Genomic DNA, 27,551 nt, shown 5'->3' with positions numbered 1-27,551 from the left:
TACTGCTTTATATCTCTGTCTAGGATAACTTTAAAACCACATCAGTGGATGAAGAGCCTTTGCTTGGTTTAAATGAGAATGTGCTCAGGGAATTATTCTTACAGCTTTCCAAATTATCCGAGAGTCCTTTGTACTTACCAATAATAAGCGACTGTTAAAATCTAAAAGCCAAACTAGAAGCTCTGAATGTGCTGCGCGAATTAAAATATGAGAAGTCTTTGTGCCGGTGCAGTCCATTAATTCCTCAGGTCAATACTATATCTTACTGAGTGAACACTTAGTGCAACAGCGAGGATTCTGATGAGCCGTGAAGTGAAAATGAAAGCAGAAGAGTTCCTTTAAGGGAATTTGGTACTTAGGAAAAAGGTTAAGGACTTAAAGAGAGTTTTTCATTGAAAATAATGTAACACAAGTAAGGACACATTTGATGATGAGTCCTTATATGATTCATACAGAACATCATTACACATTTATATGCACAAATTTACATTAACATTATTTTCATCACAAATCATTCTGTTTCATGCAAATGTGTTATACATTATCTACAAGTCTTTTGTATTTCATTGAAAAAATCTAATTAGTTTTTTGCTTTCATATAATTTGTCAAAATTAAACCATATGTGTAACCATGAAAGTCTGCTGCTCCTTAAAGCATATTTATAAAAATAAATCAAGTTTGTTTTTTTTAAAAAGCTTTATTTTCAGAATAAAATGAATGATATGTTGCCATACAAAAAGTGTAAGAAAAGGGACAAACTGTGAAAACAGTAACTGCAGAGAGATCAGCAGAGTCACAGGTCATATTTGGAATTAAGTCAGTTTTGTTGACTTTGTCAGACCTTGCACACGCAGCCTCCTGTAACATTTCTGCAATGTTTATCCCAAGTATGACAGGCATCTTAAATATATCAGGTTTTAGTTTTACCCGATATTCTCAGCGCTACAAATTATCCCAAATCTTTTGTGATATCAGACACGTACATACATCTCGGAGAATTACAATAAATATAAATTTATACTGTATTTTCAGACACAATCTAATAAAACATTCTGGACCTACTGAAACAGGCAGGCGGGTGACAAAGGGAAAACATGAAAAATATGAGTAGACACAATGAATGCAGGTGCATGCAAACATTGTACAGCTGAGTAGTTAACGTGGAATCATGCATGTGGTATGTTTAAAAATGTTGAAAAGCCCCGGTTGTTCCAGGATTTAGAAGAAGATAGTGAGAAGAAATAGCTATGTGACTATTAACTGCATGTGTTTCAACAGGAACTGTGACTAAGTGTTTGCATTCACGGGGTGGTGGGTGCATTTTGCTGACACAGTTGGGCGCTACTTGTCCCTTTAGATAGAAATGTCACTGCAAATCGCTATGAAGTTGTTCTTAAGGATCAAATGAAAGTCAATGCTGAAACATTTCTATCCTGATGGCAGTGGTCTCTTCCTGGATGAGAGTGCCTCTGTCCTCACAGCACAAAGGGTCATTGAATGGTTGGATGAGTTTGAAAATGATGTGAATATTATATTATGGCATTTGCAGTCACCGGATCTCACCCCAATTAAACACTTAAGGGAGATTTTTGACTGACATGTCGGGCAGCAATCTCCACAAACCATCGTGAAACCACAAAAAGAGGAGGAGTGGTATGTGAACCCTCCAGTGGAGTTTAAAAGATTTGATTATTACCAAGATCGACCTGCTGTGGTGACATGTGTTGACCCATCACACTTTATGTTGTTTTATTTGTCACCCGTCTGTGTTGTTTACCTCCTAATCTCTTTTAGTTGAATGTCGAAACACATAAAAATATTACTTTTGATTTATTTCTTTGCTTTTCCGCTAGGTGGAGAAATAAAAAAAAATATTAACTTTCTTTTATTAATAATCCCTTATTAAGACATATTAGGCTGAATAAACTCTGCAGATGTAAAAACAAACTTGAAAATGACACAAGACTAGTAATAAACACAGACATATCAGAAATGAATTGCACATTTGCGCCTATGTGACAAGACTTGACAGTCTAGTCTAAGCAGTATCAAAAACAGTGCCTATGATCCAGCAAGAGAACAACAAACTGGAGAGTGCACGATGACATGAAAACAATATCTGGACTTGATTTTCCGACATTTAAAACATCTACCAGGCCACCAATAACACCCCCTTCAGGGTGTTTCTGTTCTCTTTTTATAAGAAACCTTCCTGCATTACAATAAAATACATGAACTGAGGAAAGTTTGTAAACACTTGGCAACTTTTTAAAATAATAACAGAAGAACCATCCAAAAATGTTATTTTTTAAGTTATCATCATAAAAATCTCATTTTTTTAGAGGGTGACAGACAGAACACACAGTGCACTGACTGACCGCAAACTCATTTTTTACACCGATCACTGGAATCATGACAAGCCTAAAATAATATGGCAACTATAGTAGTAGTAGCATCATGTCCACCCACTAATGATCAACTAGGACTGAGCCAGGCAGTACTGTAAAGGTCTCCTACCAACACAGGAATTCACCTGTAACACTGGATGACACCTGATACATAAATGATTACAATGGACCCTTTTAAAAGTTTAGAGGGGATGTGGAGTGAAGTAAGGGAGCCACGCTTCCTGTGACCTGAACAGGATTTTAAATAGATTGCTTTTATCAAAAAAAGTAAAGGGAAAAAAAAAAGAAAGAAATCATAAAATATTCCTTAGTGAGGATGTGAATGTCCACATTGTCATTCTTGCATAACAAACTATAAAACGGACTCCATATTTTCACAAAACTCGTGGTCCTCTAGGTTATATATAAACTTTGTCCGGTCAACTAGTTTTGGGCCATCACTTAGAGAGGGGTAAAACTCAGCTGGCGTCAAATGGTCTTCGTGACTTTTAATGTATTTCTTGTAGTTCCTGCGTAAGCAATACCATGTGGTGGTGTACAGGAGGAAGGCGACACCCTTGAGGATGATGGCAAGGCTCACATAGAGATGCCGGTAAGATACGTTGTCATAAAGCAGACAAGCACCTTTACTGCCGCAGTCCGAACTCCAGAAAAGGCAAGTGGAGTCGATCCCAGCACCAAAAATGAGAGGGGGAGGGATGAATCCTGTAAAACACAAACACTGACTGAGCCCATAAACTTTCTTTTGGCATAAAAACAAGAACAACTACTTCATATGCTTTATGAGTCATTTTTCTTTCACAGATTTTTCTTGACATAAGTATACACTACTCAAACAAGGCCCACTTGTGTTAACTGCCTCTGTACACACACACACACACACACACACAAACGAACACACAACTACTCCTCAAGTAAATACTGACCTTGAGAAGACTGCTTTACTCTTCTTTACTCGTTATAAATATATAGTTTTAATTTTTCACTGAATTTATTTAGTGATATCTGTAGTTGTCACTGATTCTGTGTGTGATTGTTATGTTCAGCTATGTGTCAGTTTCTTTCCCCTGCTGTTCTCAGGCCTTCTGCTCTTGATCTCAAATGAGACCATCACACATAAAGTTTAAGGCTTTAATGGTCAAATCATTGGAATACGCTCACATTTTGGCACTTGCTTAATTTTCTTCTATGATGCTAAGCTAAGCTAACTAGCCCAGAAACCCTACATACAGTACAAACATACATACATACAGTACATACACACATACATACATACAGAGCTGTTTCAATTAAACTATTCCACTAATAAATACAAAAGTGACTTGAAAAAGATGAGGAAAGCAGGACAGTTAGAGCCTTCCTCAAAAACAAACAACATGAAGAAGTTTATGACAGTAATGAAAATATTTATAAATCCAAAGTTCAAACCATACACATTTAGCAGAATTTTAACAACTGGTTATTGGTTAACGTCTAAAATCAATTCTTTATCCCTATCCCTTCATCCTGCCTGTGTCACTGTAATGCTGTATGGCTAAACCAACAACTGAGGTCGACTGAGCCATGCATTTGTGTGATTGATGTGATGGCTTCCTTAACCAAGTTTGAGCCAGTGATATCTGGTAAACCTCCGCATGCTTTTTAAAATGAAGACGTTATGGGATACAAATTGTTCTTACCGAGGAGCCGCAGCAAGAGAAACAACACTCCAAGAGCGTATGATTTCAGCTCAGGGCTCACGGTCCTTCAGGAGAAGCAGACAAAATAAATTACCATGCTTTATTTCCCAACTCAAATACTGCACCTTCATACCCTTTTATATCTGCAAAACACACCTGATTAGGATGATGACAGAGGGAGTCTGTGCCATGGCTCCAACCAGGCTGCAGGCACAGATCACACACAGGAAGGTGAGGAACGCCTCCTGGCAGCCTGGCATCGGACATTTCCCTGGAACCGCTGTGGCGGATTCATTCTCAGCGGATATGCAAGAACATCCTGTCAGGTTCTGTGAAAGGAAAAAGACAAGAGGGTTCATCTAAAAACCAACCGAACAATAACGTGTAAATGGAATTACAGGAGAAACATATTATGTCTGCTGCATGCTAATTTCGTTTTTTGGAGGAAAGCCTGGTGACGACACAGTGGAACAAAATGATCTGCACAGTATAAAACAAAACATAACTACTATAACTGCTAAGGTAAAACAGCAGAAACAGTGATAATTTACACCAGTGAGCTGAGAACACTTCTCTCTGCATGTGATTTAAATATAAAAGACATTAATCTGCATTTGGCATCCGATCACAGCCACAGTGCCACTTGATTGATCAGCATGTGCCAGTTGACAACAAAGCTATCAAATACTGGGACTGCTTTTTTTACTTTTATCTTTCAAAAGCACACAGCATATGACATTTTTTATCAGTATCATTTGATAGTCTGTGCTATGACTATGTCAGGTTTTCTCATGGGAGCTACTGATCACTGTCACAAGACAATCACTGGGCAAAGACCTGAGAAACAGACGATGTGGTCTGAGAGGACCCTCTTCGGGTGCAGCCGGCAAAGCACGCTGACAGGTAGGTGACACCATTGGAGCCACAGACAGGGCTGATGGAGGAGGTGAAGCAGTTGCAGTGACTGATGCACTGAGCTTCTGGTTTCTCGCCAACCCGTAGTGTCCTGAAGATAGACACAGACAAATGTGAGCATCCTCTTGCACTGTAAGTACTAACTTTATATGTACAAGTCACAAACAAAATCGAAGAAACACTCTCAGTCCTTTATTAGTAATACTGTACTATGGGTCTGTGGTTCACTTTTAACATCTCCATGGAAACTGACTGCACAGTTAACCTGCTTTGGAGGAGGCTGAGTTCAACTCACCAAACTGAAAAGTAGTAAAAGCATAAAGTCACTGTAGGAAAACCATACAGACTAATTTCAGGCTGTAGTAATACGAACTAAAGGCAAAGATAGCCCTTGCTATCAAGCATATATACTTCCTTGGTACAGACAAAAATGTGCCTGCATACAAATCAAATGAGTCATTTACAGGAGAAACCTTGGACTCATGCTGATTTAAAGTGCAGGAAAAATGTCTTCTTCGTGGGAAAAAAATACTATTCAAGTGTAACCATGAAAACCTCAAACTCATGACACAACAGTACACCTGGGAGAGGTCGCCAGTCTATCTCAGGGCCAACACAGAGAGACACACACAGAATGACAATCCTTCCCAATCACGGCCTATTTAGAGTAACTAATTAACTTAACATGCATGTTTTTGTGCTGTTTGAGGAAACCAAAGTACCTGGTGGAAATTCACGCAAGCACAGGGAGAACATGTAAAACTGCACACAGACATTAGGTGAACTGGTTACCTTGTGAGGCGGCAGCGCTACGCACTCCACTTTCTAAAAATACATTTTTCTTTTTTAATACTATTTTATTCCTTTAACAGTTTTTATGTTTTAAACTGTTTAATTTCATTCTTGTCTTACATTAAACATTATCCATAATTATATCAGTTATATATTCAGTGTTTGAATTATGTTATAACATGCAATGACTTAACTAATGTTAATGGTCGAGCGGGTTTGATCCATCTTAACTTATAAAATCAGAAATATGACAAATGTCTCCACATATAAAACATAAATTCTAACAGGTAGCCAGTAGCTGCAGTTGACTGATTGATTGATATAATACTGAATGAAATGTCCAGCAGCATAACAATTTGGCTGTGAATTGTTTTAACCTCTGTTTTGACTGCTTCAGTGACGTGTGTAGCATTTACATTCCGTGTGTGCAGCCCTGAGGAACCCGAGGCCATTTTCTGAATAGAAAATGTTTTTAGAGACTCCATGAGGTGAAACAAAGAATATCTGAATAAAAAGTATGCCCAAAGTGCCTTGATGACTGGCAGTGCTAAGAATTTTTATTTACACATTTGGACGTCTGGGTCTTGGTTCTTATGATAAGACACAAATGTTAACATTGTAATTTTTCGAAACCTACAATATGAAAACAAAGTTAAATAGCCAAGCATTTATTACAACACAATTACGCATATTTATTTTAATCTAAAGTTTGACGTTCTCTGGTTTTGACACTCAACTGAAAAAACATTTTTTTCCCTGGGATTCAATACCTTCATATTTTCTTGCATAAAGTAATCTGTGCTGATCTGATGATTGTGCACGGGATTAGTTAGTTGTTAGTATAACAGTGTTTTTGATTAAAATGAAGTCTTAGCAAAACCAAAAATAACCTTGAGCAGACAGAGCTTTTTCAAGAAGTTTAAACTTCTTAAAAAACACAGAAAATTCAAAAAAGCCATATTATGTTGAACCTCATGGCAGCCGCCCCTTAAAACCCCTTAAAACAAAATGCAATTCTTAAATAGAGTGTTTGTTTCTTTCTTGCATTCGTATAATTTCAGCATCCTAAAAAATGAGACATTAAGTAAATATTTTTTAAAGAGTAAGCCTTTGGAGCAAATACATATGTCCTAACAAGTTTACAAATTACTGCACTAACCTGTATTCAGCCTAAATACATATAAATGCAGTTTCTTACTCGTTGCCATATGAGACCGTCACTCCTGCGACAGGACCTGTGTCGCAGCCTAAGAAAAGAAAGGAGATGTAGCAGGCAGTGGAGATCAAATTGACCAGCATGGCCATGCGGATAGCTCCCAGCGCCGATAGGTTCAATTTCTTCACCAGCAGACCACCCATGAAGATCCCCAGACACGCACATGGAATGGCTGTCATACCTTAAAATGACAATGTCTGATTTATTATACTGCCATACAAAAGTGTGTGTGACCATGCATATTATGTCTCCTTTAGGTTTAAATACAGACCTAACAGCTGGTTTGCTGAGGTGGTGGTGAGGTTGAACTGCTGCTCGAGGTACTTCCCCAGAAATGCTGCAAAACCGGCCACGACAGCGATCTCCATACAGGCTGCCAGGATGATGCAGGTGAACACTGGGTTTGATAGGAGGTGCTTGGTCACCTTGGGGATCACTAGTGATAAAGAAATAAAGAGGAAAAAAATTTTTTATCCTCACATACCTATTAGCAGAAGAGACAACACTCACTTATGCTAAAGTTTTTGTTCAAAGATCACAAATAATAACCCAGTCCTAAAACGTGCATTCTTCCCCATCTGAGCTCATTTCAGTAACCGACAACTGCAGCTGCAGTAAGCCTTTACTAAAGTACACTTTGCAGGTACTTGTATTTAATTTAAGTAGTCCTCCTAAGTCCTATTATGTATTAAATGTTGTAGATGTAAATAATGTGGATTTGTCTTTCATAATATCACTGCAGTACTGCTAGGATCCTGCACACTCACCCCTGAGTTGCTGACAGCAGGTGGGGCTGTTGGCAGGCTCGTGGTTGAGCACAACCCCATTGCTAGGCTTTGGAGTCTCGTAGTCCTGACTAAGAGAGGGAGGCAGCATAACCTGCTCGCTGTCTGCCAACTCCTCTCCCTCCTTCGTCGGCAGCGACTGAGGGAAGCCAAACATCAAAAGAGCCGAGGAAAAGAGTAAGGCACCACACAGGAGAAAGCCTGCCCACCAGGCCCCGATCCACCGTGGGTCATCTGGAGTGATGCCCAGCTTACCTGTGGAGAGGCAAGCACAAGTTAATAAGCCATATACACAGAGAAACACATGGAATAATGCAACACTGGAGAAACACTGAACTCACTGGTGTCAATGAAGATAGCATCCACATAGAATTTAGTGCAGATAGAGCCAAGGATGAAGCCACACGCAGGCCCGAACACCAGCGTAGAAAAGAGGATTCCTGCACAGAAACAAATATCAAGTTTAGTGTTTGCTGTGATCTAATTTGAACCACCTGACACATTAAGAAAAACACAATTCAAAAACCTGGAGATGCTCTGCATAATACTAGAATATATGGGAATGTCCCCTCTCTACTCCTAAGGTGAGTTAGTGCCTTCTTACTGTAATTGTGTTATAAAAATATATATATATATATATATATATATATATATATATATATATATATATATATATATATATATATATATATATATATATATATATATACACATAAAAGTTATTCTGTATCTACAATCAGTATTGAAACAAAAAGCTACTTTGTTCTTTTGAACAATGTTATTTCCTATTTTAAAAACATGAAACAATGTTAAATGAAAATAATCAAAACTTTGGAATGCAAAACTGTGCCAACATCAAGAAAGGCCTTTTGAAGGTCTGCACTGTAGGTCCTGAAAGTTATGGTCACTTATGTCCTACATACCGTAGCATATAAACATAAAAGAGATATTTTTATTTAAATTAATTTTTTTTACAAATAAATCTAGAAAATGACATGTCAAAAAATGTGTTAAGTGCAATTCAAAAGTTCCAAGAGGCCAAAGCCTCAAATGTCAATCAGCCCCTTGTCTAGACCCTAAAATGTTGAATTAAAAATAAGTCAATCGAAAGTATAGACATGACAGCAAACAGGGAAATATTTTGGCTCTCATGAGATCAAATCAGCCAGTTAAAACCACAAGACGATTGACGGCAGCACACACACAGAATGACTGTGCTCATTAAGATCTCTCAGCTCAGTCTTCTCACCATATGAGGAGAACACACTGAACAAACAGATACAAGACAGAAACGGTAAGGAAGACACCTGACGACAGAAAGCGGTCCTTTTGTCCCAGTCTGCTCTAGCGGGCAGCTGGAGATAAAAATGTGGAGCTTGATCCAAAATCCTCATTAGAGGGCTGTCAGCAGGGTGAGAGTCTGGCACTGTGACTCAGACTGCAGGCAGATAATGAAGACTCAAAGCTCAATCTGGGAGACAAATTTCTCCCTGTCTGTATGTCCTGTGATCTCTGTTATTATTAGATCGCAGTATGGAGTGCACACGGTGACAAACCAGATCTTATTCCAGGTTTGAGAACTCAACAACAACAATACTAATATCAAAGTGCGATCAAAATAAAATGAAAGCATCCCTCCAACTTCTGCTTTGCAACATCCCAAACATCCCCATCTGCAGCTTGTATCAACACCAACAGCAGAGCATCTTCACCGAAATGTTGCTCCAATGGCAGGAGCAGCCAGTTAATGAAGAAGCGTGGAAACAGTGACTAACTATGAACATCACTGCTAGGGCTCAGTGTGAATGCACGAGTCTGCTTCCTGCCATGACCACCCACATAGGAAGGGAGTCAACACATTCACATAATTGCAACCTCATTCACACACAGTTTATTTTTTACACAAAGGAAACGGCTTACAGATTCATTGGGTGGGGCTCCAACTTTGTATAAACAGGCTCGTTTGGACAAGGTGGGGATTTCAAACACAAGAAAACGGGCGAGAAAAAACCTTTTTTTAGTTTTGATATATCTGAAATCTCTTTGTGGTTGACAGTCAGATCAGCATAGAAATTGTGAAGCAACAGCTGTGCATCCATTAGGGCATCAGAGCATGGCAAGTTTTGCCTCTTCTGTCTGCTCACGTCTAGGGTTTAGTGATATGTAAAAAGGGGGGATTGCTGGCTGAGGATTATGAAGGGAGTTTGAAGGAAGTTTAAAGCAACTCAGATTAAATAATAGCATTAACCACCTTGAATGCACAAAATCAAGGGGATTCACACCCACAAACACATCTCGAGAACACAGGAAAAGGTTCTTGTGGCACATCAGGGAGCGTTTACAAAACACCAATGAAACTGCAGTTTAACTGAAGGAGGGCTGTGTTTGCTATGTTACTAGTAAATTTGCCTGTGGTGTCACAAATGAGGCCTGTGCACTCTCTGTTTCGAGTGTTTCCTTAGAAACTGAGTGTTGTCTTCTCATAGCAACAACATTACAATTGCCTTCACCACAGGAAACCACAAAAAGGAAATTCAGTTAGTGAAATCAGCTTCCAGGCGATGATGGGTAAGTTAGCTCACGTGTCCATGACCAGCGAGGGGATAAATGTTTCCACAGAGATCCATGCTTACCCCGGTTGCTTTAAAAAACGCTGTCTCCTTGATGATAACATTGTACCACAGCATGAGCTTTGCATGTGGAAAATATTCATCTAAGTCTGTGCCTCCTTATCAATCTGCTGCTTCTGAACAAGAAATAACAGGCATGCAAGTTAGAAGTTGGTGCCAACGGCCTCCTGAAAGATTTCTTTTTATTGTGTGTGTGTGTGTGTGTGTGTGTGTGTGTGTGTGTGTGTGTGTGTGTGTGTGTCAAAATCAAAGTCTTTGGAGGAAAACATGCTGTATGTTGAGTCTTCAACTGTGGGGTTAAGCTGGCAGGAACATGAACAGGAAACCTGTAGGCCAGAATAAAGTGCCACATTACAATAAAGCTGCTACGAGCAAGACAAATCTTAAATAGCACAGTATGCTTTAATTACCCAGTTTACAATTTATAGTGTGCAACATTTTTCAGATATATCTTTATAGAAATATGCTTCAATACATATCTAAATGTGGAGAGGTGTGCACTTAACAGCAATGACAGCAGTGCAGAGATATTTGTTATGACAGAGGCTCACCCTTCTGTCCAATCAGAGAAGACCTTGATATCAGCATTTAAGTATGTGTATTAGCTTCTTATTTATTGCAATATGGTATTTATGACTACCTGATGGGCTTTGAAAAGTGTGGGGGAGTGTGAGGAGCAAAGCAATGCTAACCTGTAATTAGCCTAGCTTGGCACAAAAGTGTACTTTGGGTTACTGTAGTCGCGCTCTGTGACCGTGCAACCCCGCTGTTCACCAACAAAGTGAGTGAGTCTAGGTGAACAACCGTCATCTGGGCTAGTTTCCCTCTGCTTAAAGCCTTTATGCTAAGCTAAGCTAATTGGCTAATGAAGTCAAAGCTAACAACTGGTGGCTTAGCTCAGCGCAAAGATTGTATTCTTGGCTAAAAATCAGGTCTGGATCTGTCTAAAGGCTTTCAAAGTATTTGAAATTGACAAGCTAACAAGTGAGATATAAAGTGCTAATTGCTAGGTTTATTTTGTCGCCCCGGGCAGAAGCTCTTTGTTTATCTCTATTTTCCAGACTTCGTGCTAAGCTTACTCAACAGGCAGAGAGTGGTATCAATTTTCTCACTTAACTTAAGACAGTGAATACGTGTGCAAGGAACTGTGCCTGCATGAGCTAAAATGTAAAATATGCTTCACGTTTTTTCACAACAAGATTAAACAGAAAAAGGGAAACCTAAGTTAAGCATATTAATTCTCTATGAAGGACAGCCATGGGTAATCTTTGTAATACACTGCTATTCCAAACTAACCCCAAATCCATTCCCCTTCCAACAGTCCCTTTACGAGATAAGTACAAAGCAAACTAATTTGTTTATGCTGTAGTTTGGTTGAGCCTTTTAGTATCCTGTGAATTATACTCTCAGGGGAGCATGTCAGCTGTAATTCAATAACAACGCTGGGGTCTAGTGTTTTTGTCTGCCTCTCAAATTTGTTTAGAGACCAATAGGAAATGCTGGGAACGCTAATGCACACGAGGCTCATCCTTTTCCGGCTATTAGCTGACCTACAAGTGCATCTCATAACCTGCATGCTACATTTGAAAAGTTGACTTGAAAAAAAAGTAGTCAATATACAAATACCTATGTATTATCTTCCAAGAATAAAGAGCGCTGTTTCCATAACTGCAAGAGGTAGATTTGAATCAGTTCTTCCCTGTATAGCACGTGTGGTTAAATAAAAATGCAATTGTGTAATCTTCACACTTGGACAGCATTTCTAGAAACTTTAGGTACAATATGTGGCCGCATACTTGCACTTCCATCTTGCACATTTTTTTAATGGCAAAGTCAAAATATTATGGAAAGATTAAGCCATAAAAAGAGGGGATAAGAGCAACAGGCTGTCATGCACTCTTCATAAAATCCTTCGTGAGGTTAATGTGGATTCAGGTGTAACTTAGTCAGAGGCCAAGTTTAGTTTTAGACCATCATGAAGTTAAACAGAAAGGCTCATTTTAATCGATGTTGGTGTACAAATGGAATTCCTTCTCCTTCTCCTCCTCCTCCATTAATCCAGCTCAAGGTAGCTCCAGTAATCCTCACGGCTAAACAGGAGCAGAAAGACTCTGGGATGGGGGAGGACAAACAGCAGCTTGTGCCAACTTCACAAGTGGCCACGCTCCCAATGAGAATGAGCTAATGACAGCCAATGATAAAGCCAAGAGCAAGTGTCTCCGGTCTCCAACTTTCTGGCCTAAAGGCTTTCTCTCAGAAGGTCAAGCGATAGCACGAGCAAAAAGAGACTGGGAACAGAAAAGCAACATAAAGCTGATTAAAAAAAAATCTAAAAGGTCCCCTTACACTTGGCTGTTACATTTTACGACTATGAGATTTGCAGAGCTGTCGAACAAACAAAAAAATCTTTCTTCCTCTTCTTCTGTACATCAGTTTGTTATCATGACACAAGTGTTTCTCAGGAACAGGCCAGATACAGGCTGAGAACAAGTAATTTCCTGCATGCTGACTAAAAGAAGCTGTCGTCACGCACCACAACTAACATCCAGTGATCTGCTTCCTCTTCTCTTGTCATTACCAACATACATACATGCATACAAACACACACACACACACACACACACATACGTGCTTTACACCACTGTGACTCCTTCCAGAATGCACTTCCTGATGCAACGCTCCCAAATTTCGACCGGCACCAAGGTGGTCTTTGGTGGCTAGATAGTGCCTAGATAGTGGAATTCGAACCCACAGCCTTCTGCATTCCGACCCAATGCTCTACCGCTGAGCTATCAAGCCCTCTCGCATGCATTTTAAAGTAAAATTGATTATTGATTATTTAAAAGGATGTTAGCATGGATAAATTAAGAAGCAGGATATTGTCTCATCAACATTACTCAGAGAGAGCTTGTTTTTACCAGTTGTGACCAACAATGACACAGCCATTAAAAAATCTCTAAAATAATTATCTTCAATCATATTAGAAAAAAGTTTTTGTCCTTTTATCTATTTAAGTAGATGTGTTATTTTATTACCAATATGTAAAGGTTTCCATTAAGCAAATTATCCTAATTATATTATTGTGATGTAATATAGGAACAAAAAATATTATTTAAAACATTATAAAAGAATAATATAATTATAGAAAAATGTTTATAACTACTCTTTGTATCATGACCTGTTATATCATTACAGTTTTATTTATATTGTATTTGTAAAAACTTTCCTAGAGCTTATAAAGAGCTCTTTTTACTTGCATGCCATCCTACCAGTATAAAGTCTATGGGCAGAGTATTAACACAAGGACTGCGCAAGTGGAGAGAGACATCCTGGGTGGTAAGCAGCTGGGGGTTTTAAAATCAACATGTTTTCACCTGGTGATGTTAGACCGAAATGTATGCTTTGCTGGTTCTAACGGTGGGATAGCTGAGGAAGACTGTTTATTTGGTGGGCTAGACTGCATGCTGCCAATTAAGACAATATAGTAGTTAGATATGCATGTTGTTGGTTACTTGGTGGGTATTGGCAGGCTTAAATCATCCAGTGAGGTGGCACACAAATGTGGATTTAGCTTTCTTTGGATGACTGTGTTCAGCTCAGCTGATTTCTACAACATAACAGATTAAAAAAAATTATTTTAGAAATTTAGTTAATGTTATCTTCTTATTACTTGCTAAACATGGACAAGCTGTTAAATGTGCATTGGTCTCCTTTTTCATGATTCACAACTATTTGTGCATTTAGATATGAGGATGTCATTCATAAAAAGTCATTTAAAGGAGTTATAACGTAATCTCTCTGGATCTCAATTTCTGCCTGTTACAATAAATCTGCTAATAATACAATATACCTGGAGGAAATTATCAGCTGTAGCCACAGTCATGCAGTACCAATTATAATGAATACATGGATTAAAAAGTAAAATGCTCTGGGAATCTGTAAAATGATTATTTTATCTGCTTGACCCGTCTCTGTAAAGTTTTTCTTCTTCTCATTTCTATTTTGTACTTTTTTTGCTGTCACAACTGATCTATATCTCACAGTCATTTGTCTTCAGGCACTCAGAGGGGAACTGACACAATTCCTATCTTACATTTCTCAAAGAATATCCATCTGAAGCACCACTTCCCCATCTATTTTTGGACAATACTACTGACACTCTAATCCTGCAGACTCTTGCTCTGTGACCTTTCAGTGGCACCTAAGATGTGAACTTGTGAACGACAACAAAATTTAAGTAGCTACACAGGAAACAAGGCAATATAGAAAGAAATAAAAATCTTTTCACTGAGATGTAATAGGATTTAATTCTGTGAACTTTTAGCATGAGACGCGAGACACGTCAGACAAGATTGGAGCATGAACAGTTTATGTGGTTAACTGCTATGTAAAATCAGCCGACAGGATTGATAACAAACAGGTACAAGACATGCAAACGACACTTCTTAAGTGAGGTCTATTTTGATGAGGTGCAGAGGAGATTAATGGCTACAAAATCTTCAGTGAGCCATACACCTAACAGCATTAGACAGCAGCTTTTACCACAGGAAGTGAAGCCTTACCCCACCTGAGTGGCTTTTGGTATCAACGTCAACTTCAGTTGTCAAGAAAAACGTTATTTATCCTGAAAGTAGTACAGTAAGTGTAACTGTGTACTTTAAAACATCCTATTAGATAAAGAGTAAATGCTTGCACCTTGGTAGCTACATATTATTTGATCTATTAATATACAGTAGCTTCTCCATCGTTTGGAAATGTCAGGTTTGCTAATAATGTTTCAGACAAGGCAACAGGTTGAGTAGTTATTTATTTATTTATCTAATCTATCTATCTATCTATCTATCTATCTATCTATTTATTTAAATAAACACTTCAGCAAATCAACCAAAAGTGTGATTGGTTGAGATATGTTTTAAAATATTCCCCTATATGCTCTGAAGTCCAGAGATCTTGTGCAAATGCAGTTGAGTTGGATACTTCAGACTGTTTTACAAAGTTAAGCAAATCAAAGCATTTAAGACAATATTTGTTAAAAGAATTTTTGACCAAGCATTTTGGGATAAAAAACTAAACAAAACATACCACCCAGTGGAGCAGTATATCAATTAAGCTAATCCAGGTTGTACACAAATATGCAATATGTGTGATTGGAGGCAAATTATGGTTTATTTTTGTGTTGTTAAATCTGTTAAAAATGTATCCATAAAATGATTCAAAACAATTTCTGATAATATATCTATAGATTGACTATCTGAAAACTCATTCTAAGAGCCGTAAATGAATGTGAAAGTTCTGGTTTGTTGGTCAGTTGTAGCCTATAGTAACTCAGCAACCATGACCTAAATAACAAGCCACAGCTTAAAGTAGGCTCACAACTCACATTCAAATGCCATTAGATCAGGATCATCCTACTTTAACTTCTGCTTACGTCAAAACCGCTCTAAAATTTGAAACCAGCCATCCTCACACATCAGGTCTCTCCTCTATTAAACTTCTAACTCGCATTGGGGCAAATGACTGTTGATGAGTGAGTGGTTGCTATATAAAAAGTGAAGCTAAAGGATACATTTGAAACTATCAACTTTGTCACATTAAATCAAGCTCTTGCTCAATCTAAGCCTCAGAGAGGTCACAGCCTAAAACGGGATGACAGAGTCTGGCCTCACCTCATATCAACAGGTTTAAAGAGACAAGAGGCTATTTTAAGTATAAACGCACATGAAGGTAACTTTTACTAAGCCTACAGTACATGCACATTTTGCTGTATTATATCTAACACATAATTGTTTAGACAGATGCCTGCATCACCACTGTCTGACATGCTAAGGTCACATATATTAAGCTTATTGCTATAAGTAATTCACTCAAACCTGTCACCTTGTTCTCTACAATCTTTTAACCTTTAATAATTTGTAGTTAATTAATGATTCCATAAAACTCAAAGTTTTATATAAGAGTGTAGAAAAGCTGTAAAAGCTGAATGGAGATCTGCTGTTGCCAACAGATGGGCAATACAGAGAAAAATCACTAAAGAATTACACGTTACACCAGGATGGGGAAAACAAAAAAATTTTATCTAGTGAAATACAAGATAGAGCTGAAACACTGAAGCCCTGTCATGGAAATAAATGCTTTTTTTAATTTAAAGGAAAAAGCTGGCCTTTTCAAATTATGTAAGGCAGAGTGAACCCATCATATTAGGAAAAGAAAAAAAAAAAACACTATCATAGGATTCCTAGGATCATATCCTGCCTCCTTATAAATAAAATGTGGACGCTGATAAGAAATATAGTGATAAGGAAAAGTCAACAAATTGGGAGTGGGACAGACTGTTTAAAAAGCATCTATTAAATTTAGTCTAACCAAACATAGACCCCCTTTTGTGGAGGAAGACTTTTCAATTTGTTGTGATGCACAAAGTATTTGATATATTACAATAAAAGATATTTTTTCAATGTAAAATGAAATCTACAAGACACTAAAGTGGGCAAAGAATACTTTCTATGACCACCGTATGCCTGCCTGCAGTTTCTTCATTTACTTAGGCATTAGGCTACTTTAACCTAACATGAGGTAAATTTAATCTTTGAGTCCAATTAACCTTATGTCACAGTTCAACTATTCCAGGAAGCAGTGAAAGTTCACATTAACCTGAAGGACACCAGTATTAGTTTAATCTAACTGGAGTTGGTATTTTGTGTCTTACAGAATCTACACTTGTAATTAATGGGGTGATCTTAAGTGTTTGTCACACGAGAGTAAACTGCACACATCAAAACAATAAAAGACCTTTTAAATGGCTGTTTTTTGGATTAGTTCTGCCAGGTCATCTTTGAAGGCCTAGCAAGTTTTTCAAATATTACAGTAATGTAAGCTTTGGCTGCTGTAACAATAATAATGATGGTCTTTCTGCGGCATTAGATTACATAAACACACCGGGCATGTTTTCAAATGGGGAACTGATGTGATGCTGGAATCTCAGAGGACTTGGTCAGACTGCCAACTGTGTGTTCACCGGGTCAGCAAAGTCGAGAGAGACACTGGTAACAGAGCTCTGTCACTTTGCCCAGCTACAGTGATCTGCTGTGATTCTGCTTCAGAGGTTTTCTCAGAGCCGAGATGGAGCCAAACACAGTCTCCATTGTTGGGGAGTTGGGTGGTAGGATGAAGGCATGGAGGAGAAAGGGCATAAATCCAGATTGTATATGTCTCTCTGCTGAAGAGCCACAGCTGCGCTATTGAAGACAAGGAGCACGAAGAGGTTTGGGACTGTTTGACAGCAGCTGGTAACAGCTTCTTCAGCAGGTGGCTTGGCCTAATTGTAAGGATAGAGATGCCAACAGCCTGTTTCCTGTTTCTCCAGGAACGTGTGAAAAGCAGGCCCACAATATACAGCAGACTGAACAACACGATGTATTCCACCAATTATAACAGAGCTCTAATTGTGGTCACGGCAGAATCTATTGGGAAGACTGAAGGTGTGAGGTGTTGTGAGTAGGAAAAACAGAGTCAAATGACTAATAATACTTTAAATAATAAGTATAATTACTAAATATTAATAATTTGGCAAAACTGCGGCCAGGATAACAGTAATATTTTAGTTGATACTGATTTAATCTACATATAAAAACATCCTAGTATGCTGCAATCTTAATTACTCTTGCAGAGAGCATATTACCATAAGCCAAGATTTTTATTTTGTCCTTTTAACAATTCATCAACAGAATTCTCATTATTCAGTTGCAGCTAATGGTTTTTATTTCAGCAGGTGAAGAAGTCAGTCAGCAATAGATAAAACAAGAAGCTTGAACATTAGGTAAATATGTGATAATAAGAAAGAGAACAGCTTGTTAAAGACGTCCAATGAGATATTTGTTTGCCTCAGATCTTAGATACATTTTGTCACATTGGAACTGGAGCTGAAATGAAAACAATCTTTGGGAACCCAACCATTTTCGATTTTTAAACACAATAACGTGGTATGATTGCATTATCATGTCAATCCATTAAAAGTTAATTTAGAATAACACTGAATACTCTGCCTTCATACACCAAAAAGATTCTACCCACTTTGATTGAAAGTGGCAAACAAATGCTTTTGTATCAGTCTGAATCAATCAATGGCAGGAAATACAGTGCCATTGTCTTATTGGTTTTCAAATGGAGCTGAACAAGGATGGATTATAAACAAAGCCAGAAAAAAACAGACTCACTTCCCACAGAGTAAATAACAGTTGTTTGAATTAAACAGTTTTTAATTATAATTACTGCCCACCTATTGATCAGAGTCCATTTAATTAGGCATGGTTATCCCTCACTCACCACCATCAGTGATATGGGGATTAAGTGCTGAACATGTTTCTGAGTAATCCTAGGAGCCCACAGAGCAACCACTTACACACCACTCAATCAATGAAGCTTAGGATTTGTGGTAAAGCCACTAGCACTGTGTGAATCTGTCTTTCCTGAGCAAAGTCCTCGTCAGGACATGCCACACGCTTAACACTTAATTTTTCAGATGAGCAGTTATTGCAAATCCAAGCCGGGAGCTGACCAGCAGCCGGCGTCTCTGCATCGTCTGTGTGTGGTAACAGCTGCATCGTCCAAAGAAGAAGCAGTGAAGGACTGAGCATCTCAATCCAGGGGTGGCTAAAAAAAACTGACAACCATCCGTTTCTGTGGCAACCGCTTGCGATATGACTGTGTTTATGATTTGTCTCCTCCCACCTCTTATCCCCTTCTCCTCCCACAACACAGGACCAAAAAAAAAAAAAAAAAAAAATCCCCCTTTTTAATCAGCAGTGACAGAGCCTGACCCAGTTAGCCATGAGAAGGCTGCATGCTGGTGTGGCCGGGTTTACTGTGGCCAAACGGATTCAGTAAGAGGAAAAGGTGCCACAAGCATTTTCAGGCCCAAATACAGCAGGATACTACTCTGAGCACCTGAGCCTCATCTGAACTGCTGCAGATTGCAATTTGGTGAGAAAATAAAAATAACTCACTTACGGAAACAGCTAGAAGCTGCTTCCACCAACTGCTCTGCAGGCTCTGGTGACACAACCCGCGGGGTCTCATACTGTATGTACTATCCAGTGCTGATCCATTTCACACACAGGTCTGACCTATTTTGCCATCCAACCCCACAGCTTCTATGTTTGTCACAACTGTAGAACATGAACTTTGTGTGTTCTTTCTCTCGTCGTTGTCTTTCTCTCTGTCTCCAGCTCTCTTTCCCTTTCTGCAGGTGTCCCTGGCTCTCTACCTGTGTGTTTTCTAATGCACAGCTACTGGTCCTACCAACCTGCACAATGTTTTGTTGTTGCCTTTTGTTGCTCTTTTCTTTTCTCTCTCCAGCCTGAGCCTAGTTCTGCTGGCGATTTCTTCCGTTAAAGGGAGTTTTTCCTCTCCACTGTTGCCTAGGGCGTGCTCAAGGGGGATATTCTCTGTACATCTTTATAGTCTTGTCTTTAATCTGTGAAGTGCGAGAGATTACTTTGTTGTGAATTTGCACTGTATCGTTTGATAGTGGGTTAATGGATGGACAAGCAGCTTCTTCACCAGGCAGGAGAAGTTGGCCCCACCGTCAGTGGAATTATGGAAAAGGTCTTTGAAGGATCCAACTCTGCATAGGTGCAACAATAAAATTACTTGTGCACGTCTAATTAAGGCATATTAACGCATACATCGCCAAAGCTCTGCCTACCTAAAAAGGAGGTTAACCTTCTCTCACTCTAATGACCCATGTTTCCATGGTAAATGTTAGTTACGCCTACTGACATTTAATTAACACCGAATGACAACAAATAACCATTACTCATTACATTTTGTGGTTTGCTAACACATAGTAACATAGTTTAGAGTGCAATTGGAAAAAGTTAAAAGAAATACTGAACCTCACCACATGGAGAAGCCACAACAACTTAACTCTGCTACAACTCTGCTCTGAGGTTTCTGGCTACTTTGAGTTGTTGATATTGCTTTAATTTAAAATGCTGCGACTATAAAGAACTAATGTATAAAAATATACAGTGTAAATGCCTTTACTAATACCCTCAGCAACAATACAAAACAACAGCAGCACCTCTAAAATCAGAACAAGATCTATGTGAATAACATTTATATACTGTATGTTATTATGTTAAAACACAAAGTTGAAATAATATTTTTTATTTGCTGTAAGTTTGCTTTATTACATTAAAGAGGAAAATGTGGCTCATTTAATCAGCTGTTTTTCTCAACACTGTCAGACAAAACAAAATGGGGAATTTAGTAAAACCTCTGAAGATTTCCATCTGACCCAACCTTCCAGACACCCAACAAACACGAGTGGACAGACTGTAGCCAAACATGCACTGCAGTAATTATAGCTTTGCTGTAATAGTTTTCCACAAAAACATAAGATTGACTGAGGGAGGTGACTCACTTCAAATGAGCAGCCAGGCGACGAGTCCTTAAAAGGCTACTACATGGCCTGCTGAATGTGGGAATATAAGAGGCCACCTTGTCCACACCCATGTGAGGTTAGTTTAACATTATCAGATAGAACAAATGGGTGTACAAAAATAAACTTTCCTACAGCAACTACTGAAAAAATATTTACAGTGGACAATGTGCTCTGGATGTTTTGCTTTATCACGGCACCAGACTGAGAAATGACCTTATTAGATTCAGGGAAGAATAGCAGACTCAAATCAAATCAACTCCCTCTGTTTAAATTTAATGAGACTTTCACTTTGGGCAGTCACTAATCAATCACTATGACTTCCCATTTATCAAATCAGAAGTGGAGCATGCAGGCTCCCTCTGCTCAGTGTTATGTGGACTTATGAGTTTCTTTCTGCCTCCTTCACATGATGCGATACTCAGAGTGTTTGGGGATAATTACTAATTAGCTTTGAAACGGCTGCAGCATGTTGCTGACAAGTTACACCACAATCTCATGCTGACTGCCCTCTGTACCATGTCAGACCAGCCTGAAAGTAACCGATAAGGGAGCAGTCGTCGCAGCTGGGCCTGCAGCACATTGTAAAAGTGTGTGGATCATTCAGCTTGTAATGTAGAAGCAGCAGCAGCAGAATGCTGAGCATTCTGTCACACACGACGGGAAGACAAGCCCACACAGTTCATTACAGCGATGCAGGGGAGCAGCGGCTGCTTGATGAATGTTTACTGCAACACTGTTTATCATCTTGAGATAAAACTAACTGGTGTTGCTAGGCAAACTCAGAATACAGCTTATGCCAGGGACGGAAAAACCCATTTAGAATCTAATCCTTCAAGATGATATTAACATGCGCCGAGTTTAAGTAGCTTATATAAATGCCCAACTGCAGCAACTACTTGGAGTCAGAGAATTTTAGAAGGAACGTTGACAAGTCTCTCGAGGATCCCTGTCAAGACCTTTGTCACCGTTACTACTGCCATCAGTTTTCCCAACAAACCCCTAGCTCAACATATCCCTGTAGATCGTATTATGTTCAAATGACAGAATTCATCATAACATATTGAATTTTATCATGAAAAAAACTGTTCTAATTTCAAAGTTTGAAGAAAGACAGTGCTGAGGCCAGAAAATAAATTATAAACACTTGGTTGGCAGCAAAATACCAAGATATGATTTTTTACTCTCAGTGTTACCCCACAGCTTGTCCTGTCATTGCAGACTTGTGCTTGCCAATAAATTGCAATTGTTGCAGTGCTGCCCACTGCTGTCCTTCAATGGTGGATGAGATTATAAAGTCCAACTAAAATCCCAATTAGTCACCCCTTTTTTGAAAGTGGAATGTGCTATGAATGGTTATTCTCCAGGTTAAAGGGTCTTATATCAGAAATCCTCCTTTAGCATTCGACCCTCTGAGTGCTTGGCCTGGTGCACGTGTTTGACTGACAGCAATGCTGACAGTAGGTTACTAAATGGATTTGATAACTAGAGGTACTGAAGTATGAAGGTCTGCACAGTCGAGCATTTAAACTAACCATTTTGACATGTATGTTTAATGTGTTATAGATGGTAAACTAATCAGGGGGGGCTGGGTGGCTCAATGGGCAGGGCATGAGGTTTGGTTACAGTATGCCGCAGACTCAAATCCCAGCCCACCAGGTGCGGCCCTGCCCAGCCATCAAGGGCCACCTTGATGCTAGCCCCGAGCCTGGATAGAAAAAGATGGGAGGGTTGACAGGAAGGGCATCCAGCATAAAAACTCATGCCAATCAACTAGCGTTCTGCTGTGGCGACCCCTGAAGGGACAAGCCAAAACCTGTTGAGATGATAAACTAATTAGGCAACCTGCAAAGGCTGATGTGGGTTGTTCAAGTCTTTGGCTCGTTTGTTTCCCTGTGTAGATATTGTAGATAATGTCTGGCACTGTTTGAAACAAATTCTGCTTTTGCAAATTAACCTATGTGCTATGAAATTTCAAATATTTTGAAAAATATCTTGAATATTTTTGTGAACATGGTAACATATTAAACAGTGCAATTCAGACTTTAAGCCATTTCATCAAAACTGTGCTATTTAGTCCAGTAAGAGAAGCTGCCCTGGTAAAAAGCATTTTAAGCCTCCATTGTGAATTTGATCACATCTTATTTTTATTATGCTACAAGAAAAGCTCGCGTACAAATCTATGGAATTTATATGAAAAGACGCATAAAAATTATGAATTATTAAATGTCATATTTCCCGAGACCCACCCTATTAATTTATTTCCTCTGTTGTGGACATTCGTCTTTGATCTATATCTTTTGACTCATTTGAGCTACACTATTAAGCCTTTGCAATGATCTCTCATGTGTTTGGGTGGGAAGAGGGGTACTTTGTTTTCATGCTGAGATCAAATGGAGACTGCAGCAAAATGCACTTTTTCCCTCGGTTCTCAAGAGGTTAAACTCCCTGGTTTATGTACATTACTCTATATTACAGTTTAATGAAGACATCCCAGGCAGTTAAAAAGCTTCTGAAACTTTGAGACAGCTGGGTTGAGATTGTGTGGTACAAATAATACACAACATCAGCTCACACACTTATGTGTGTGTTCTGTACAGTATATTTATGCAGTCAGGGGTCCTGTGGGAAGAGCCAGAATTAGCACTGGATAGTGAAAGGTCATAGAGCAGTGGGAATGGAGATCCTGTTGACGCAATCTATCCAATCACATTTTGTTTCGTTTGGCCAGAAACTAGTGCCTACGTTTCCACACGGGAAACAAACCAAAACAACACGATGCCATACAATACATATGTTTATGTTTGACTTTTAAAGTTTGACAGTGTTTGTGATTACATTCAAACTGGTTCCTTGAGAATACTCAAGGTATTTCCTTGTAGAACACACAGCACTCAGCAGCACAAGAAAAAAATCTTAACATATCTTAAGAAGTAAGAGATGAACAGCTCTCTTTAGTGTCAGAGCAGACTGTGATTTACAGGTGTTTAGAAGGCAATAGGCTAAGCCTGCACTTATATGCACTTTAAAACCAGGCAGTCAGAGCTTCTGGAGGAGTTGTTTTTCACAGGCTTATGTGGTATGCATGTGTGCCCGGGCCCACTCAGTCCTACCTCATGGCTGGCTGGTTGGCATTCCTGCTTCACTCTGTAATTATGGCTCTTCTCCAAGCCTCTGCTCTGCTTCCCATCCACCAGTGTCCTGTTACAGGGCAAGCCCCGCCTCTGTCAAACGCACCAACTTTTCACCTGTCCATTCAGCTCAACCTCTAATTTTAACAATAGCAGATCACCAGGCAAAAATGTGCTTGACAATAGTGACAGGCAGCAGCTGTGGTCTGAAAATAAATAAATAAATAAATACTCTTTTTAAGAGTCGACATGGCAAACAGCAGATTAATACACACTTTTAATCCAGAAGTGTGAATATGAGAGCAAAGCGGGAGCAGAGGAGGTTTTATTCTACATGTCTATGCAGGCATATCTGTCTATTAAATGGGCTGTGAGATACGAGTCAGGACGAAATCTCGCTTTTAAAAAGTTGTTAATTTAAGTTTTTCATGAATTCTATAGGCCCTCCTAAACGTCCCATCGGCCTTTCTGCAAACCTTCCCGCAGCGTCAAAATAACCTGAGAAATGATGGATTGATTTACTTTCATGTTTTGAAAGTCCCACAATACAGCAGCATTCATCTTATCTAAAATGATACAATCTTTTGATATTAATATTATTCAGTGATGTGTTTGGCAGAGTGAAACCAAAGCTTATTCAACTTGTATAAACCCTCCAGGAAATCGGCAAATATTTCTCAGCTACAGTGTTTTCAAACTTTCTCTCACCACAGTGAGAATGTGAAGTTGTTGACGTAAACTGATGAATAATCCAAATGCATTATCAGTATGTGAAAGGAAATCTCACAGAATTTCAGACAATCTACTCCATTCATGCAGCTGAGGGCACATGACAGCAGCAGAAGGATTAGGACGATCAGCTGAGTGTGTCTCAATACCACATTGTTCCTTGCTGCTCACCGGTTGTTTTCCTCTAACTCTCCTTGCAGCTTATCTGGAACAGGGCAGAAGCAAATCTCTCTCTCCTACCGCAGCCAAACCTGCATCATTGGCAGCCTACTTCCCATCGTCCATTGCAAACAGCCTAAAAGCCTCCTACTTTTTCTGGATCTTTTCTGTTTTAAATAAAAAGCACATTGAGCTGCTTGGCAATTAAGAAAACCAGCTTTAGGTTTGAGATTACAGATGGCCACACTGCTGCCTTTGTTCGCAGGTCACATTTGTATTTGGGTGACAAAAGGCAGCCACACAGCATGGTGCAGTAAGAATGGATCTGAAAGGGTGTGTGCCACCCTGAACTCATCTTGGTTTCAGACTCTCATTGTCTCTGCTCCATGCTGACAACAAACAGTACACACTATGCAGACACATCTCATCCACTCTATCAATGGCTAAAGTGGCAGCCTGGAAAACAAATTACAGAGAGGTCACAGTCAAAGAAAAGAACCATGCTATTACATGGATTTGTGGCTGTGCTTTGCAGGTAACTTCTGTCAGCTTCATCTGCTGATGAGCAACTCAAAAGTGGAAAGTTTAAAGATACAGGCATCATGGCCTCTGATGGTTACAGTTTGTAACACTAAACATTTAAATGAGACAGCTGATATCCCTCCTATGTCAGCATGGCCCATAGAAGTAGCCAGCAGCAAACAGAGAAAACCTTTATATACAGAAAAAATGTTTATTTGCATAGTACCATTAAGTGGATATGTCTCACTGTAAAGCATTAGTAGATTTGATATTGGAAAAAAGCTACAGATTTGACAATCCTCTATCTTACTGAAAGCTACTTTCTGAGTACCAAAACAACACATACCACAGCAAATCCATTTTCCTAAACGGCCATTGTGAATTGAGCATTTCGCACAGACAGCACTTTGAATGCACCTTTTAAATCTCAAAGAGCCACATCAGCAGCCTCTCGCCTTGAGAAAGAGGATTGAAGCACAGACATTTAACTCATGTCAGGCCTCTTCACCACTGAAACTGCTGTAATGGAGATTAAAGAACTCCAAGATTTGCTCACCTGGCACTCACGTGAACAGACCTGTGCTTGGAACAAAGGGGTGATGGTGTACAGCAGAGCACAGCACAATGGACTTGCCTACGCAAAAACTGCGCCTGATGGCTATGAACAAATATGCTCATGGCTGGCTTTACATTGTACCATGTTTAGTTGCCTTGGGAGCTCAATCTGTGGCAACAGATTTTTAATTTTCACTGCTCATCGTAAACAATGTCTCAAAACATCATTCATAGTGGCAGATTAGATTTAACTTCCTAAGTTTTATGAAGATGGCTCACCTATATAGAGGGACGAGTCTTTCTTTTTCACGTGATCATCGATGTAGGAAACTCCTAGAGGCTGGACCGGTGTAGCTCCAATCCCCAGTAGGACCTGGGCTCCAATGAGCAGCAGGTACATCATGTTGGTGTTGGCCTTGTTTGCGCACACATTGTCCTCACCCAGCTGGGTGTCCACGCTGCTGCTGTTGGAACAAACATCCCGACCAGCATCAGTCCTCCCCATGTCACCTATTTCATACTGATTTGTTAGAAACTCTGGGAGAGCAGAGAGAAGGGCGCCAAGTGCCATGACAATGCCCCCGCAGCCTATCAGACGCGGACGATGTGCTTTGGCTCCGAAGTAGCTGACGAACAGGATCAGTGCCAGATTTCCTATCTCAAAGCTGCTAGCTATCACTCCGACATCAGCACTTTGCAGGTTGAACCGCCGCTCCAATGTGGTCAGCACACTCACCTGAAAACAACAATGGAACACAAAAACCAGTCAGGGTCATAGGGCAATGCTGATAATGCTGAATGAAGCATAAACACAAAATCAAGCAAAATCCTCATATGACTCATTAGTACTAGGAATTATCTTGGATTTGGATATTAGGGATGTAAAATTACAGGTCAATCCATGTTTGCTGATGGATCACAGTACGTTGCAATCTGATTTTGATTTGCATCATATTATAGATGTGGCTGGATGGCATGACGGTGTGCACCTTTAAAATAACATATACATCAGTGACCATGGATCATAGGTTATTTAGTCAGTGCAACAATGTACAGTGTCTAGATACGGTACATTGTTGCACTGACTAAATAACAAATTTGCTTCAGGGCACTTTACAACAAGACATCTCCTGTCCTTAGTTCCTCGAATCAGGTCAGGAAAAACTCCCTAAAATGAAGGAAGACTGAGGAGGAGAAACAGAGAAGTCAGACGTTTTCAAGGAAGGACAAATAAAAAAATGCTGCTTCAGTCTGTGCCTTTTCCATTGGAATATCCTGAATGACAATCTATTCACATGCGGCTCCTCCCTGCCAACGGGCCTCTGTTTCTGATTAGTCGGGAACAGCAACATTTACTCCCTGGCTTTAGTTAGAACTGCTTGACGAGAGATTCTCTCTCTTTTACCATCTGCCATCCAGACAAGAGTTAGAGCGTACCAGTAACTTCCAGCTGGAGCAAACAGCACAATGGTCATTTGTTTGCACTACAGTTTGTCAGAAGTGATTCAGAGGTCAGTGATCAAATACTATAAGGCTGTTGTTTATTATCAGCCACTGAGCATACATGCTTTGATAGACACAGACGTTT

General features: G+C 39.4%; 1 protein-coding gene across 1 annotated transcript in view; it reads right to left on the bottom strand.

The window, feature by feature from the left end:
- Positions 1–678: 678 nt before the first annotated feature.
- The window catches only part of slco3a1a (solute carrier organic anion transporter family member 3A1a), a 32,201-nt gene continuing 5,328 nt past the window's right edge, over positions 679–27,551 (bottom strand). The window contains exons 2-10 of the mRNA XM_067501943.1: positions 26,243–26,699; positions 8,138–8,236; positions 7,779–8,051; positions 7,283–7,447; positions 6,994–7,192; positions 4,926–5,094; positions 4,245–4,417; positions 4,089–4,153; positions 679–3,114 (exon numbers count right to left, since the gene is read on the bottom strand). Coding sequence (XP_067358044.1) covers positions 2,762–3,114; positions 4,089–4,153; positions 4,245–4,417; positions 4,926–5,094; positions 6,994–7,192; positions 7,283–7,447; positions 7,779–8,051; positions 8,138–8,236; positions 26,243–26,699 — 1,953 coding nt within the window. The 3' untranslated portion in view covers positions 679–2,761. The remainder of the gene's footprint in view (positions 3,115–4,088; positions 4,154–4,244; positions 4,418–4,925; positions 5,095–6,993; positions 7,193–7,282; positions 7,448–7,778; positions 8,052–8,137; positions 8,237–26,242; positions 26,700–27,551) is intronic.

This window comes from Channa argus, chromosome 4 (assembly GCF_033026475.1).
Source record: "Channa argus isolate prfri chromosome 4, Channa argus male v1.0, whole genome shotgun sequence".
NCBI lineage: Eukaryota > Metazoa > Chordata > Actinopteri > Anabantiformes > Channidae > Channa > Channa argus.
Note: the sequence above shows the minus strand (reverse complement) of the source record. Positions and strands in the feature narration are given on the sequence as shown.